General features: G+C 44.5%; 1 protein-coding gene across 1 annotated transcript; it reads left to right on the top strand.

Annotated features, from left to right (window-relative positions):
* The first annotated feature begins 7,025 nt into the window (after window positions 1-7,025).
* Window positions 7,026-13,811, top strand: HEMGN (hemogen). The gene is made up of 4 exons (XM_081177052.1): window positions 7,026-7,219; window positions 9,498-9,591; window positions 10,908-11,251; window positions 13,603-13,811. Exons 1-4 carry the CDS (start codon window positions 7,138-7,140, stop codon window positions 13,695-13,697), a joined length of 615 nt encoding a protein of 204 aa, XP_081033178.1. The 5' UTR covers window positions 7,026-7,137; the 3' UTR covers window positions 13,698-13,811.
* The last annotated feature ends 983 nt before the right edge of the window (window positions 13,812-14,794 follow it).

The following is a 14,794-nucleotide window of genomic DNA, read 5'->3' as shown; positions in this document are numbered from 1 at the left end:
GAAAGCAGAAGCATGGCTTCCTTCCCCTCCCATTGCCGGCTAAAAGCAGCATATCGATATTTTTTATAAATACCTACACGATTATGTTTCCACCCCGCAACCATGCATATAACATTTCACTTACATTGAACATCATTTGGCATTTTGTTGCCCGTTTACCCACCTTTTAGGGATCCTTCTGGAGCCTGTTTGGGTTTTTACTATCCTGAGTAGCCTGGTATCATCTGCTTTGCCCACTGATTTCAGTGAACTTTGGGACACAATATGGCAGCTGTAAAACCCCTGATTGGGATTCGGGCTACAGTGTTGGTGAAGGATACTTTAACGTTTTGCTGTTGCCATACTCCCAGTTCAGATCACCTCATGTTTGCATCTTGGAAGAAGCTTTTGTTTCTGCTAATGGTAGCTTCCAATGAAAATAGCTACTGGGCCTCTAATCCAGGATTAAAGCTCCCTCCCCCCAATTGTACTGACTTGGATCAGAGCCCCCGCCCCCCAATAGCTCTTAACAAAAGTGTAGCATTATTAATGTCACATCTGTTTTGGCCCGTAAAGGGACCCCTGACCATTAGGTCCAGTCGTGACCGACTCTGGGGTTGCAGCGCTCATCTCGCTTTATTGGCCGAAGGAGCTGGCATACAGCTTCCAGACCCAACCTTATTCAAATTCAAAAAATCTGTGATAATATCGCCTGACATTTTCTTAAAGTTGCTGAAGGGTGAGTGGGGGAAAACAAACTGGATCAGGACCTTTTCCCTTATTGCCCAGTCTAAAATACCTCCCTAAGATACTACTCTTGCTGGGGAAAATACATGGGTAAATAGCTTGGAAATGGGGGGGGGGAGGTGCACTGGTGAAAAACCGTTAAGCTTCTGTCCATTTGCCATGGCTCTGATCTACCCTTTAGGGGAGAAAGCAAAGTTGAGATCTGATGACAAATATCCTATGTGTAAATCTGCATAGGATTGAGCTGTACAGGAAACGACAGCAGGAGAGTGTGAAAAAAAACCCTAATACCTGTAGGCTAGGAAGCTTTTCTGAAAGGATTTAAATTATTAGGAGGAGGTACCTGAAATATAAAGAATAGGAAGCTATTGTAGATTGAAGGAGCTCCATTGTAAAAGGTGTAAAAGGCACAATGGTAGGCATGAAAAGGTAACAAAAGGCTGAAAGCAGAGGAGTTTGCATGCAAAAGAAAGAAATATGAATAAAGCAATCACAACTGATACAGTAGTGATGGCTCTTGCTTCATGGAGAAATTATCACCCACAGCTTCCAGCTAAGTAGTTTTTTGATGCTATAGCCTTTCACATTAGGAGTTAACAAAATGTTACGGATCACCTGAAGGGCTGGCCCTCCCATGGGGAATCTGCCTCAGGCTGCAGATGCCATGGGCAAAGAGCAGTAGGGAGCATTTGGAGAACTATGGTGTGTGTACCATGCCTGCCCTAAGCTATCTGCCACTGTGTGCACTGTCTCCATTTTCTGTGTTGAAGTAAAATTCAGCAGTCTGACTAGTCAGCTTTTGTTCATGGAATGGGGGAGACATATTAGCTTATCCTTTACTTGTTGCAAAGTCCAGCCTGATCACCTGTAAGGCCATTAAAGATTGTTGCAGGGTGTTTCAAAAAGTGTAACATTAGTTCTACACGCATACAGAACCCCACTTTAGTGTTTCAAAACAACAAGGAACTGTTTCTCCCAGATCAATAATGGTCTGTTGCCCAGCTCCACCATGGCCGCCTTCCTCCCTTGGGAACTAGCTCATTTATCATCACAATGATTCTGTCTTCCTTGTGGCAACAACTAGGGGTGGGTATGCTGCCCTTGGCACCTCCATTTCTGTGTGCTGCTTCTGGGGCTGGGTTTTCTGGAGCAGCTGAGCCATTCACGAATGGAGAAATATTCTCAATAAAAATGTTTTTTTTTAATAGAAAGAAAGAAATGGGGAACCCGTGGCCCTACAGAAGTTGTTGGACTCCATCTCCCATCAGCTGTGATCATTGGCTATCCTTACTGGAACTGCTAGGAACTGGAGTCCAAGAGGGCCTCTCCAAACTAAGTGAATGAGCAGCAAAATGGCAAATTAAATCCATTGTGAACAAATGTAAAGTGATGCGTGTTAGCACAAGGCATCTTCATATCATATGTATGCTCGTGGGTTCTAAACTGGTAGTGACTGACCAGGAGTGAGATCTTGGGGACAACTCTGACAACAGGATGCTAGACCAGATGAGCCAGTGGCCTGATCCTGCAAATTCTTCATATGTTCTTAATTACTGGAGGGCCACAGGTTCCCCTTTCCTGCTTTGGTGTTCTATGCATGCATGCTTATTGAAGGATGCGCCCTCTGGACACATGGCACAGGTCCCAGTGGGGTTTTGGGTACAGTGCTAACTGCTGTCCTCCTAAGAACATGAGATGAGCACTGCTGGATTAAAGGTGTGTGTAGCCCAACATGTTTCTCACACAGTCAACTAGTTGCATCCACAAGCAGGACATGAAGACAATAGTCTTCCTGTTGTTGCTCCCCAGATATTTGGTAGGCAGCCTAACCCTTTATTTTTTCATTTGTGTTCACAGAGTTTAAAGCAGGGGGTACTTCTAGCTGTGAACAGAAGCAGGGTCAGCTCAATATCAGAGTGTTGTGTGTGTTTATTTTAAATAGATCAGGGCTCCTGTGATTTAAAAGTCAAATCGAAGAAGGGTTTGCGTGTTTTGGCAAGTGCAGCTTGTCATGCACGAGTTGAAACCCAAACCAAACGCAGCACCGGCTGAAATTCTAGTTTTGCACACCTACCAAAGGTTGTGCAGGTGTCTGTCCTCCCTTGCCATGAATTCAAAACCACTGGTACTGATATTCACTGTCCTGCTCTCAGACATTGCTCTTACCTGCATTCTTATTTTGCAGGTACCAGAGGAGCCTTGACTACCGGGCTGTGAAGGAGAAAGTTAGAGATAAAATAGAAAGATAAATTAGAGGTCAGCAACCAGGTCTCCAAAGTGTTGACTGCTGTTTTTGGAGGAAGGGGGACTCCTTAGGAGGTCTGTTGCCAGCAGTAATTCTGCAAATAATATAAACTAGTCCATGACACACTCTGCAGTTCACAAGACCTTCCCTTACATTAGTGAGAGGGTTATTGCTCTTGTCCTTTATCTGCACACCCCTCCTCACTGGTCCTTTTACATTCACTTCTTCCTCCAATAGCAGCTTTCTTCTCTTAACCCCTTCCTTTGAATTCCCAGTTTAACTAAATAATATTAACATATATTAAACTTTTATTTTACTGTACTGCACTAATATCCTTCAGCATCTCTATCCCTTTCTCCTCAGAGGCCTGCCTGCCTGCCTTCCCTGGATCTTCTCTGTCTCCCTGCCACCTTTACTCAGCATGCAAGGAGTTGCTGATGCTGGCATTAACCCAGCCAAAAGGCATGGCAAGCAGGGAAGGAGGCAGTGGGCAGGCTATGGCACTAAGGCCCACAGATGGGTCCTGCCTGCCTTAGCCCCCGGTTTGCGAAACCTTTCTCTATCACAGTACACCTGTTTCACCAGCAGGGGATGCTCATGCTACAGAATGATATGGCACAGTATTCTGTTTAATGAAGGGGAAACAGCCAAGGATTTCTCTAGGTAGGTCTGCTGTTACTGATGTTGCAAAGGAGAAATAGCATGTACTGGAAGGTGGCAGAGAAAGGGAGCTGTGCCATCCAATAGTTGAGCTCTGAAAATATCAAAAAATACACAATTTGTCTACTACATCATGAAACAATAAGGGCAGCAGTATTAAAAAGTTTTTTTTTAAAAAAAAAAATATCCCAGCAACTGTCCACCAATAGCCAGGGTGAAGGGGGAATTTGATACTTCTTTTGGGGGAGAATTTCATAGTCGGAGCTGAACAACAGAAAAATATCCTCTCTTGGGTCACTGCCCACCTGATCTATGTAGAAAAAAGCTTCCTCTGTTAAAAGTAAGAGTTGCATTTTCTATGTTCACCAAAGGCACAACCTAATGGAGTTAAGCAAACTGGGTTCTATTTTACAGCAATGAGAGATACTTGAGCACGTGCAGAGTTTAAGAGCTAAAAATCTGATCATTTGTCAGGACGAAACAGGGCTTTATTTCACCCAGGTCAAAGACCCAGTTTGGCACACAGGCTGGAAGCCTCAGTGATGCCCCTCTGGAGGCTTCACCCGGGGCAAAAAAACCAGCTACCCCCCCCCCCAGCTACGGCAATGGCCTTCCCCTCCCTGCCAGTTCTTCCCTGCCAGTATTGCCCTGCAAGCAGCTTTTAGGGTCCACCCACAAAGCTCAACACCCACCTGGTTTTGGAACTGCAATTGACTGGAGTGGGGTTGTGAATAGGGTTCAGTGATAATTTCTGTCACTTTGTAGCAGGCAAAGTGCCCTTTTTTTGTTCCATAGGCTGGAAGGGGGGGAAAGTTATCTAGTTTGACCTGTCATCTTTGACTATTTTGCTGAGTCACGGTCATAATGTATTATCAGCCTTCAGCAGACTGTAATGAGAATTTGGTCACTCTTGCTCTGAGTGCTTCCAAATGTGTCAGGCAGGCCTTCATGTGAAAATGAATAGCGACTTGACACTTTTAATGGTGCTTCAAATGAATTGTACATCCTCCTAAGTTCCTAGGATGAACAACTGAACTTTCGACTCTCCTGTATAGGAGAGCCCTAGGCTATCACTCTTTTGTGAGAGGGGTTTAAGTACACACTGGGAAATGTAGGTTTGTACAATTAAAGTAGATTACAGTGCTCTGTGGGTTGTATGGGGTGTTAGGGGTGGGGTAGCACCTCTGTTGTGGGACATGCCATGCTCCTTCTGGGGTAGTTTGTCCACCTTTGATCCCCACCCTACACTCAGCTCTCACCTGTGGCTCCTAGAAGCTGTCAGGATGTGATAGCAGCCACACCCCATGAATGGCTTCGACTGGCTGTCTAAACCAGGTGAGGGTAGCCAATGGGTCTCAAACCCTCCGTCAGTTAGGGATTTCCCCTGCATGCGAAGACAGGTTCCAGCAGATTGAGTGAATGAGACTAATAATGAGTCCAATAGCCAAGAAGGCAGTTTCTGCATATGCCATAGATGTAGAGGGAAGTGGTGGGCAGATGGGGCTTGTCAGCCTGGGAGAAGGAAGAAACTGATCCTAAAGTCTTCTGGGATATTTTCAGGAGAAAAAAGATTAAGGAGTAACCCCTACACCAATCCCAAGTGGAGTCCCTAAGATGCTTGGATGGCACCTTGTACTACTACTGGCAACCCCTGCAGCCAAGCTGGTGCCAAACGTATTGCTCTGCTTTCCTTAGAACCACATCAGCGAGGGCAAGAGGAGGGTCTTGTTGCCTGGGCAGCCCAGGATCTCCGTATACAGTCTGGCACCCCAGGGAGCTCACTTTGGTGCTGCTAACACAGTGGTTTGACTTCACCCCTGCAGACACACTCCATTGTCTCTTGAGGCATTCTATCCCTGAATGTGGAAAAGACACTTTTGTCCTGGTGTCTAAGCTTCTCTTTCTGGCCTCTCCTCACCCACTTTCCTCAAACGCCTACCAGGTCATGTCCCTCCCCAGTCTTGCTTGCCTGGATGAAGGCTAGAGAGAGATGTTCAAGCATGTGCAGAAACTAGCCTACTGTACAAAGGTAAAATGTACATTCATTGCCCCCCGCTTCTGTTCCTGGCCCCACTGTGGCTAGCATGTGGGCTAGCAGAAGGCGTTGCAGGGTGAAAAAGGTCCTCCACCAACCACATAACAAATCCGCATTAAAAAAAGAATAAGAAGGTTTGGCAAGTGATGGGGAAATGTATTGAAAAGTGTGGGATGAACAAAAGAACAGGAAGACGTATAAACACCCCACAAGCAAATCAGGATAAAAGCAGGCTAGATGCTCGTCATATAAACACCCCCGCAAACAAATGGGAATGAATGTTCACTTAAAAACCGGATATAATCTAACAACACTGTAAGCATTGTGCAAGCAAATCATAATAAATGCTCCGTAGTTAGGTTGTTTGGGGGAGCCTACAGAGAGCGAGAGTTTGTGTCTGGTGCAATAATGGGCTGTTTGGGATTCCTTTTTAATTTTTGCAAGCTTCCACTGTGAATGCTGTGCCTTCCTTCTGCATATCAGAGAAAGCAGGAGATGTACAGAACTCCCTTTGCAGCTGCCCCATCTACCACTGTGACTTGTAAAGTTTGCCCCACCTTTGCAGAACAGCAGAATAATCTGTCTTGAGCACAAGGGAGGTGCCCAAGGGACGGGGGGGGGGAGAATTCGAAATACTGATGTAGAAGGACCTTTGAAAGGTAGCTGCAAACATTTTCATTTTAAAAAAATGACTGGAAATTTGTGAATTGGGGAATGTCAGTATGGTGCCATTGCACATACTTTTAGTCTGATGTGGCCCATTCATGTTTCAGATCTTTTTGTAACACAAAGGTCTACTTTATTATACTTTTCCTATGGTGAGATTCTTCCTTTTTTATGTAGTGAAGTATGCTTGTGAATTTATGCTTTTAATGTACCGTATGCATTGTCAATTAAATACCTAAGGCACAGCCCTGCACTACTTATATAGCAAGTTTTCTATTTACCCTGTCCTAGAAAGTATTTCCTCCTTTCTGTTACAATCATTACTAAATATATACTGTATGTATCAATTTCCATCAAACATAATTTTTAAAATAAAAATTGGTGTCCTCTTTTGTTGTTGTTTTTTGGAGGGGGAGATGGGTAGGTTGATTCACTCCCAAACAACATCTCATCCGTGGGTGTAGCAAAGGGGAGGCAGGGAGGGGCAGCTGCCCCCCTAAATCAATAAAAATACATTGCAAACAGTATGTCTTTTTGAAAACGCAATGTTTGTTAGGAGGGGCATGTTAATGCTTTGGCAGAGCTATGCCATGAGCTATGAGTGTGAATTTAAACACCTTTGCAGCATGATAAGGAAAAGAAGTATTAACATACCAGTGTCCGGAGCAGATAAGATATTCTGGGCGTGTAGTTTTTCTTTTTTCCTGAAACTCTTCATTTAGCACTAAAGCGGTACATGTGTCAGATGATTCTATATTGGAATTAAGCTCTTTTTCATATATATTTATAAATTAAGAAACTGCAAATGGAGAGCTTAGAAAAGGACCATTCCTATTCTGAAAATCCACAGCAGCCACTGGTCGCAGCGGAGGACTATGCAGTTCCAGGTAACAAATATTATTCTGGGAAAGGGGAATCTTCTAATCCAATTCTGTTAAAATTACCTTCTCTCCAGTAGACCCTATTTAACAGGGGCTGCACCTATTTTTCTGGCACGTGTCTCTGATAAAACTGTTCCTATTTTTTACCTTTGGGGGGGGGGGGAAATGTTGGGGATATGTCTTTCCCAAATTTTCTTAGGCTGCATTCCTATATTCACTTACCTGGGAGTAAGTCCCATGGAGCTCAGTGGGGGCTTACTTTTGAGTAGGCATGCATAGGGATTACATGCACAAGTGCAGCAGGATCGTTCAGATTTCAGACCCTTCTTCACAGTCTTTAAAAACCTGAAAATATAAATACCATGGTTTTTTTAAGGCTGCATTCACAATGTTACGGTTAAAGCACGTTCAAAAGACATTTCCCCCCTCAAAGAATTCTGGGCATTGTAGTTTGTTGAGGGCTACTGGGAATTGTAACTCCATGAGGGGAAAACTAGAGTGACGGAGATTCTTTGAGTGTTCTAAAGGTATAGTCCGTGTACACAACTGAAGTGTGATATAAGGTTACTGAACACATACTCTACCCAGAAAACTTGTTTGTTCTGGTCAGTTCCACTCTTAATGACACATTTGTCTTCACTCAAAGTTGCATATCTGAATGGAGGACAAATTTATCTCAGCAGCACAGAACCCCAGGAAACGGGTGTTTGAAAAACTGTGGGTGCAGGGACATCAGAAGAGGCATAGCTCCATGGTGACTCTGCCTTATGGGCTATCTGCCTAATAACAACATCCTAGTAACTTGTATGACTGCCTGGGGCTTTAAAGTTTTGCTGCTGAATGCAAGGATAGTTAATGGTGCAGCATACATTATCCAGAATTTGATCCCGGATGAACATGCTGACATGGTATGTATCATGGTGACCTAATTGGATGAGGTGTGTGAGTGAATTTGTTTCAGTTGTGTCCACCAGGTTTCACCATACAATAGGAAGTTAGACCCAAGGGACAGGAAGGTGAAGTGCAATGATCTATCATGACTGCCATCGCTTGAACCAGATACCCTATTTAGCCTTTGCCAGGTTTTGACTACATATTTCTGAAGCTGGGTGCTCAGGATAGGACAAGGGCTCCATTGACTCCCAGTACGTTTCCAAGCACAATTCAAAGTGTTGAATTCAATTTAAAGCCCTAAACGTATACCTGAAGGAGCATCTCCACCCCTGCCCATTCAGCCAGGACACTGAGATCCAGCACCAAGGGCCTTCTGTGAAAAGTGTAACCACAGGGAGGCAGAGGGCCTTCTTGGTAGTGGCACCCACCCTGTGGAAAGCCCTCCCATCAGATGTCAAGGAGATAAGTAACTATACAACCTTTAGAAGACATCTGAAGGCAGCCCTGTACAGGGTTTTTTATTGTTTAATGTTTTATTATGTTTTTATATATATTGGAAGCTGCCCAGAGTGGCTGGGGCAAACCAATCAGATAGGCAGTGGATTGATGGATTGATTGATTGGGCAACCCTATTTTCATCAAAGAAATGTTGGAGGGTATGCAAATGGTACAAGGAGTCACCGGAGGCTTCCTATTTTTTCCTCCAGTTCATGGATGGGGGATTGGATCTGAATGCTGAAATAAAGCTTGTGCACTCCTAATATCTATTCATGTGGCCGTGGGTGTAAGGTAAAGGTAAAGGACCCCTGGGTGGTTAAGTCCAGTCAAAGGTGACTATGGGGGGCAGCACTCATCTCGCTTTCAGGCCGCGGGAGACGGCGTTTGTCCACAGACAGCTTTCCGGGTCATGTGGCCAGCATGGCTAAGCCGCTTCTGGCACAATGGAACACAGTGACAGAAGCCAAAGTGCACGGAAATGCCATTTACCTTCCTGCCACAGCGGTACCTATTTATCTACTTGCACTGGCGTGCTTTTGAACTGCTAGGTTGGCAGAAACTGGGATAGAGCAAAGGGAGCTCACCCCTTCATGCAGATTCGAACCACCAACCTTCTGATCGGCAAGCCCAAGAGGCTCAGTGGTTTAGGCCACAGTGCCACCCGTGTGTTGGGGGTGGGGCCTGCTGCTGAAGTCCCACCCACCCCCAATGCACATTGACTGCAAACATCCGTTATATGAACAGGACTTTTCTGTTCATCTTCCTAACCCGACACTCAGGCTGAAAGGGTTCTCTTGGTGGTGGCACCATCCTCTAATCTTGCAACCATCTCATCGGATTCTATTTCCTCCTGGAGTCGTCTCTTCCTCTACTTGCTTCTTTGCTCTTGCAGAGGTTGCTGTCACACGCCATTTGAGAGACCGAGAGCTTCTCAGAAAAAGGAAAGCCGAGGCGGAAGAAAAAAACACTCACCAGTGGGTCCTGAGGTAAATTAGGAGGATGACAGTGGTGACATTGTCTGACCACTATAAATTTTATTCAACTGCCCCTTTAGTTTCTGAGATGTCACTATGCCAGGGTTTCTCAGACTTGGGTCTCCAGCTCTTTTTGGAATACAACAGGACCAGTGGTCAGGGATGATGGGAATTGTAGTCCAATAATAGCTGGAGACCCAACTTTGGGAAGCCGTGCACTAGACATTGCCTGCATGCTTTCAAGCATGTATTTGAAATTTAAGGCTAAAGGCTTGCTGGACTTAAAAACCACGATATACCTCAGCTATGTGTAATTTTAGTCCAGTGGTCTTGTCTGTACAGGACTGCAGTTATTTGCACTATTATCCTAGACTTGTGTTTATCTTTCAGAAATTGGGTCCCTTGGGCTGTAGAGGGGAGTAGTTAAGGGGAAGTTTTGGGAGTGGGGGAATAGTTTGTAGGGGAAGGGATTAGCAACAAGGTTCAGCTGCCAACCACTCCCTCCTGCGAGCTAATACTTCCTTTTTATTATTAAATATATCTTTATTAATTTAAAATAAATACATTTATGAAAAACAGACGTACATACAAGTAAGCAAACATACAATCAAACAAACAAATAACCGAAAAATCAAACAAACCACCACACTATAAGATATAAGAAGATTAATATAATTATCATATATAGGTAAAGGTAAAGGGACCCCTGACCATTAGGTCCAGTCGTGGCCGACTCTGGGGTTGCGGCGCTCATCTCACTTTATTGGCCTAGGGAGCCGGTGTACAGCTTCCTGGTCATGTGGCCAGCATGACTAAGCCGCTTCTGGCGAACCAGAGCAGCGCACGGAAACGCCTTTTACCTTCCCACCGGAGTGGTACCTATTTATCTACTTGCACTTTGACATGCTTTCGAACTGCTAGGTTGGCAGGAGCAGGGACCGAGCAACGGGAGCTCACCCTGTTGCGGGGATTTGAACCGCCGACCTTCTGATCGGCAAGTCCTAGGCTCTGTGGTTTAACCCACAGCGCCACCTGCATCCCATCATCATATATACTCCTGGGCTAATGCTTCCTATTCAGCTGCAACTGAATGTATTTTGGTCCTGGGATACTCAGCGGCTGAATCCCTCACCCTAGATTAAATTCTGTCCTTTCCCCCCCTGTGCTCTCACTGAACCATCATCACGGAAGCCAACCTGTTGTTAAAAATGAAAGGCAGAATTTCAAAAGCAGCCCACCACTGATTCTCGTGAACATCCTTGCAAGCAGGGCCCTTCAAAGCAATCCATCAGATCCCTTTATACCAAAATGCCTTTTGTGTACTACAGGGAGCAGAAGAGGAGCAAGCCAACAGGAAGGGGAAGAGGGGCCCGGAGAGGCAGGGGCAGGGGCAGAGGCCAGCAGCAGGCTCCAGAGCCACAGGAAGAACCTCAGCCGGAAACAGTGGTGGAGGAAGAAAAACCTGAGCTACAGGTGACTAAATTGGAGGCGGCGGCCCAGAAGAGTCTAGATCTCCCAGCGAAGTCTTCTATCCCTTTTCTGGAAGCTGGAGAACTATATACTCAGAAGGAACTAGCGGAAGGAGTCCCCCTTGCGAGTGCTGCTGAGGAGCTGTGCACTCAGCAGGAAACAGCTGGTGCAACCCCAGCCGGAAGTGCTGTTTTCTCCATGGGTAAGGATCCCGCAATCTGTAAGAATGAATGTGTGCTTCCTGATGACCTGTTTGTTGATCATTCTCCCCGATTTGTTTGCAGAACCATTAGACATCACTGGTTGTTTTGATGCATATTCATTCAGATTTCTTCTTTTTTAAGGGGCTTTGGACTGTCCACACTAGAACAAATGTGGACTCCATCCTTTGGTCTGGGTGGGACAGCCCTTTCTCATTTTTAAATGCAGGATTTCTCTGATTCGGAAAAGCCCTGCATTTTTTTTAAATTGGTTTTCACATATTACATCACAATACAGATGTACCAAAGCCAACACCATTTCTTCCCCATCGCCCCATACATTTACATTTATATTTCCTCAATCCATCATATTATTCTTTTCTCCTTCCTCCCACTTCCCTCCGCCCCCACTCGATTTCCTCCAGATTATACAATTTACAATAATCTTTGCATTCTACAATCTTCTCAAATCATCTATATATTCTTATTATCTTTCCTTACTAATTTTCCTTCCATCCAGTACTTCACATTTTAATCTAGGCATATTAGCGTGCCTTTTTTTGAGCAATATTTTGCCATATATTCATCAAAACATTTCCACTCCTTTTTTAATTTTTGATTCAACTGATTTCTTATTATAGAAGTTAATTTTGCCAAAATTAAATATTAATTTAGTTTACAAATCCATTCCTGCTTTGTGGGTATAGTTTGTGACTTCCACCTAGCAGCAATCACTATTTTAGCAGCTGTACTTGCATATAGAATAATCCCCCCGTGGTATCTCTTCATCTATCAATCCAAAGAACTATGTCTCTGGTTTCTTTGTTATTGATATTTTCAACATCTTTAGTTCTTCATGTACTACTATCCAAAATTTCTTAATTTCCTCACACCTCCACCACATGTGTATTGTTGTTCCTATTTCTCCACCACATCTCCAACAGAGGTTGGAGGAAAAGCCCTGCATTTAAAGGGATAGTGTTGTGGGACAACACTGGGATGGGCTGGAGTCGTGTGTACACCCCTACATGAATGAGAAGACACAGTGATGTGAATCCACATTTTGCTCCAGTTTGGACAAAGCACTCTCCCCACCTGCAATACCAGAAATTGGTATTCAGAGACGTGCTGCCTCCAACAGTGGAGGCATTTTGTTACCTCTGCTTACCCCAGTAACTATCTCAGGGCTCACTAGTCAATTGGATCAAATGAGGATTCAGTCGTTGCTCCAGCTTTACTGCTGGAACTGAATCGGCCCTGACACATAGCACAAATCAATTGCTTTGCCCCAACCTCCTGGATCGTAAAGCTGCAGGAACACTGAATAAATATAACTATTCGCTGCTTTGTTTTAGAAACTGCCTGGGTTGCCCCAACAGAGGCAATCTAAAGCTAAGCAGTTATCTGAAACGACAACGTGATTTAATTATTGGAAGCCTCCTGGCCTCTGAATTGCTTTTTGTTATACAATGGGAGAAGAATACAAATAGTTTTTGTTCTAATTATTCTCCATATTCTTCCCCTTCATACCTGCTAATATGAATTGTTGATGTTGTTACAGGTAATGAAAAATAATGAAGAAACCTTAATAACTTACAGGGAGAGTGTAAAATTTAGCTAGATTGGGGCCATAGGGATGAATGCAACATAGTGCTCAGGGGAGCGTTCTTGCAGCGCAAGCATTTTAGCTTGTCAGGAAGAACAATCTCCATGCTACTGTTTGGGGGTTCCCCTGATTCCTGCCCCCTCAAGCAATGGGGAGGGCTTGCTGGGGGTGGGGGAGAGAAAGGGCAAAATACCCTATTGTGCCAGCAGAAGCTCTTGTATTGGCTTCCGCTAACGGGGATCATTTGTAGAATCCGGCCCATATGTTTGATCAAGACAAATTGTTATGTTAGCCATCGGCCTTTTGTTTTGCCGTAACTAGTAGTAACTGTGAGTACTAGATATTATTGTGTTGCAGTTGTATAGCGTGGGTTGCCAGTGCCCGGGGCTGCACAGAGGGGGTGGGTGGAAAGGAAATGGACGAAGTACGCATGCACATTCAACTGCCTAGTGGCTTCCACGTCACCCAGGAGGTTGCAGCCATAGAGATAAGAAGAGTCGTTCCATTGTCTGGAGAGGTCACTTCCTTGTTTGCATGGAGAAGCCATTTTCAATAGCGCCCAGAAGTACGCAGTTGTACTGAGGCAGCACCAAGTGTTGAATTATTGGGCCCTCTAACAATTTTGCACCCGGGGCAACTGTCCCTGTGGCCCCAACCCCCACCCTACGCCATTGTTGTGTTGATTATTGCTGGGACTGCCTCAACCAAACAGAAACCTTTATAACTTAAGGTTTTCTTCCTTTTCAGAACCAGAGGAGACACCAAGATCAGAAGAACCAGGAGAAATTCCTCAGTCCGTGGAAAATGATCATTTGGAACAAAAGTTCTATGGCTTGCTTTAATTGGCAGTAATTTTTCCACTGTTCAACTTGAAACACTGTTAGAATACATGATACCTGCTATTCTTGTGTGAGCAATAAAAGCCGGCGGCCTTTGCTGCTGTCACCTTTCTGCAATTTCCTTGGAAGTCATAATCCCTGAAACCCTCAATAGTTCTGTTACATGCTTCCAATTTCCCCATGAGATTAGAAGTTCTGGAGCCAGCACGGCCTGAGTTTGGCTTCCTCAGTCAGGACAACAGACACTTAACTGCATTTTTAGTATTTGGATTACTTACAAATATTAGAGTTCACATCAGACACCTTGCATCACATCTTCAGAAAGAGCCTTCCTGAACCTATAAGGTCCCAAGCTCACAACAGCTCTCCCTCTCATCCTCTATTTCCATTGAGTTTATTTTTAGGCTGGAGTTTATTTGCTTTTCCTGCATTTAATCCGGATTTCCTCATAATGCAGAAAATCTGATAATAAAAAACAACACATTATGCATCTAGCATGGAATCTTATTAGCACAATCTGCCCCGGTGGCTGGTTTTGTCATGTGGGTACTACCACATCCCTATTTCTATTGGCTCCTTACCTGAGCACAACATCGCCATTTTGTTTGCAGTAGGGAAGGAAAGAAGCCTATTTCCACTTATGGCCACATGCCCCATTCAGAGGAGCCAGATCTCAGTATATAATCTGTGTTGGTGTGTTTTTAAAATAGTTAAATATAGAAGTTTTGTTCAGGACCTGTTCATCACTCTTTCACTTTTCACAATACTTCAGTTTATATATATATAAGGTAAAGGGCCCCTGGACAGTTACGTCCTGTCAAAGGCGACTATGGGGTGCGACGCTCATCTCATTTTCAGGCTGAGGAAGCCAGCATTTGTCCACAGACAGCTTTCTGGGTCATGTGGCCAGCATGACTAAACCACGTCTGGAACACCAGAATGGAAGCCAGAGCACACAGAAACGATGTTTACCTTCCCGCCACAGCGGTACCTATTTATCTACTTGCACTGGTATGCTTTTGAACTGCTAGGTTGGCAGAAACTGGGATAGAGCAATGGGAGCTCACCCTATCATGCAGATGGGGTGAGCAGCTGAACTT

The sequence above is a fragment of the Podarcis bocagei genome, assembly GCF_964188305.1.
Source record: "Podarcis bocagei genome assembly, chromosome: 17".
NCBI lineage: Eukaryota > Metazoa > Chordata > Lepidosauria > Squamata > Lacertidae > Podarcis > Podarcis bocagei.
Note: the sequence above shows the minus strand (reverse complement) of the source record. Positions and strands in the feature narration are given on the sequence as shown.

Coding starts and splice junctions, on each gene's coding strand:
- HEMGN (XM_081177052.1), top strand. CDS start 7,138: ATGGAGAGCTTAGAAAAGGACCATTCCTATTCTGAAAATCCACAGCAG. Junction 7,220..9,497: donor GGAGGACTATGCAGTTCCAG/GTAACAAATATT, acceptor TTGCTCTTGCAG/AGGTTGCTGTCACACGCCAT. Junction 11,252..13,602: donor AAGTGCTGTTTTCTCCATGG/GTAAGGATCCCG, acceptor CTTCCTTTTCAG/AACCAGAGGAGACACCAAGA.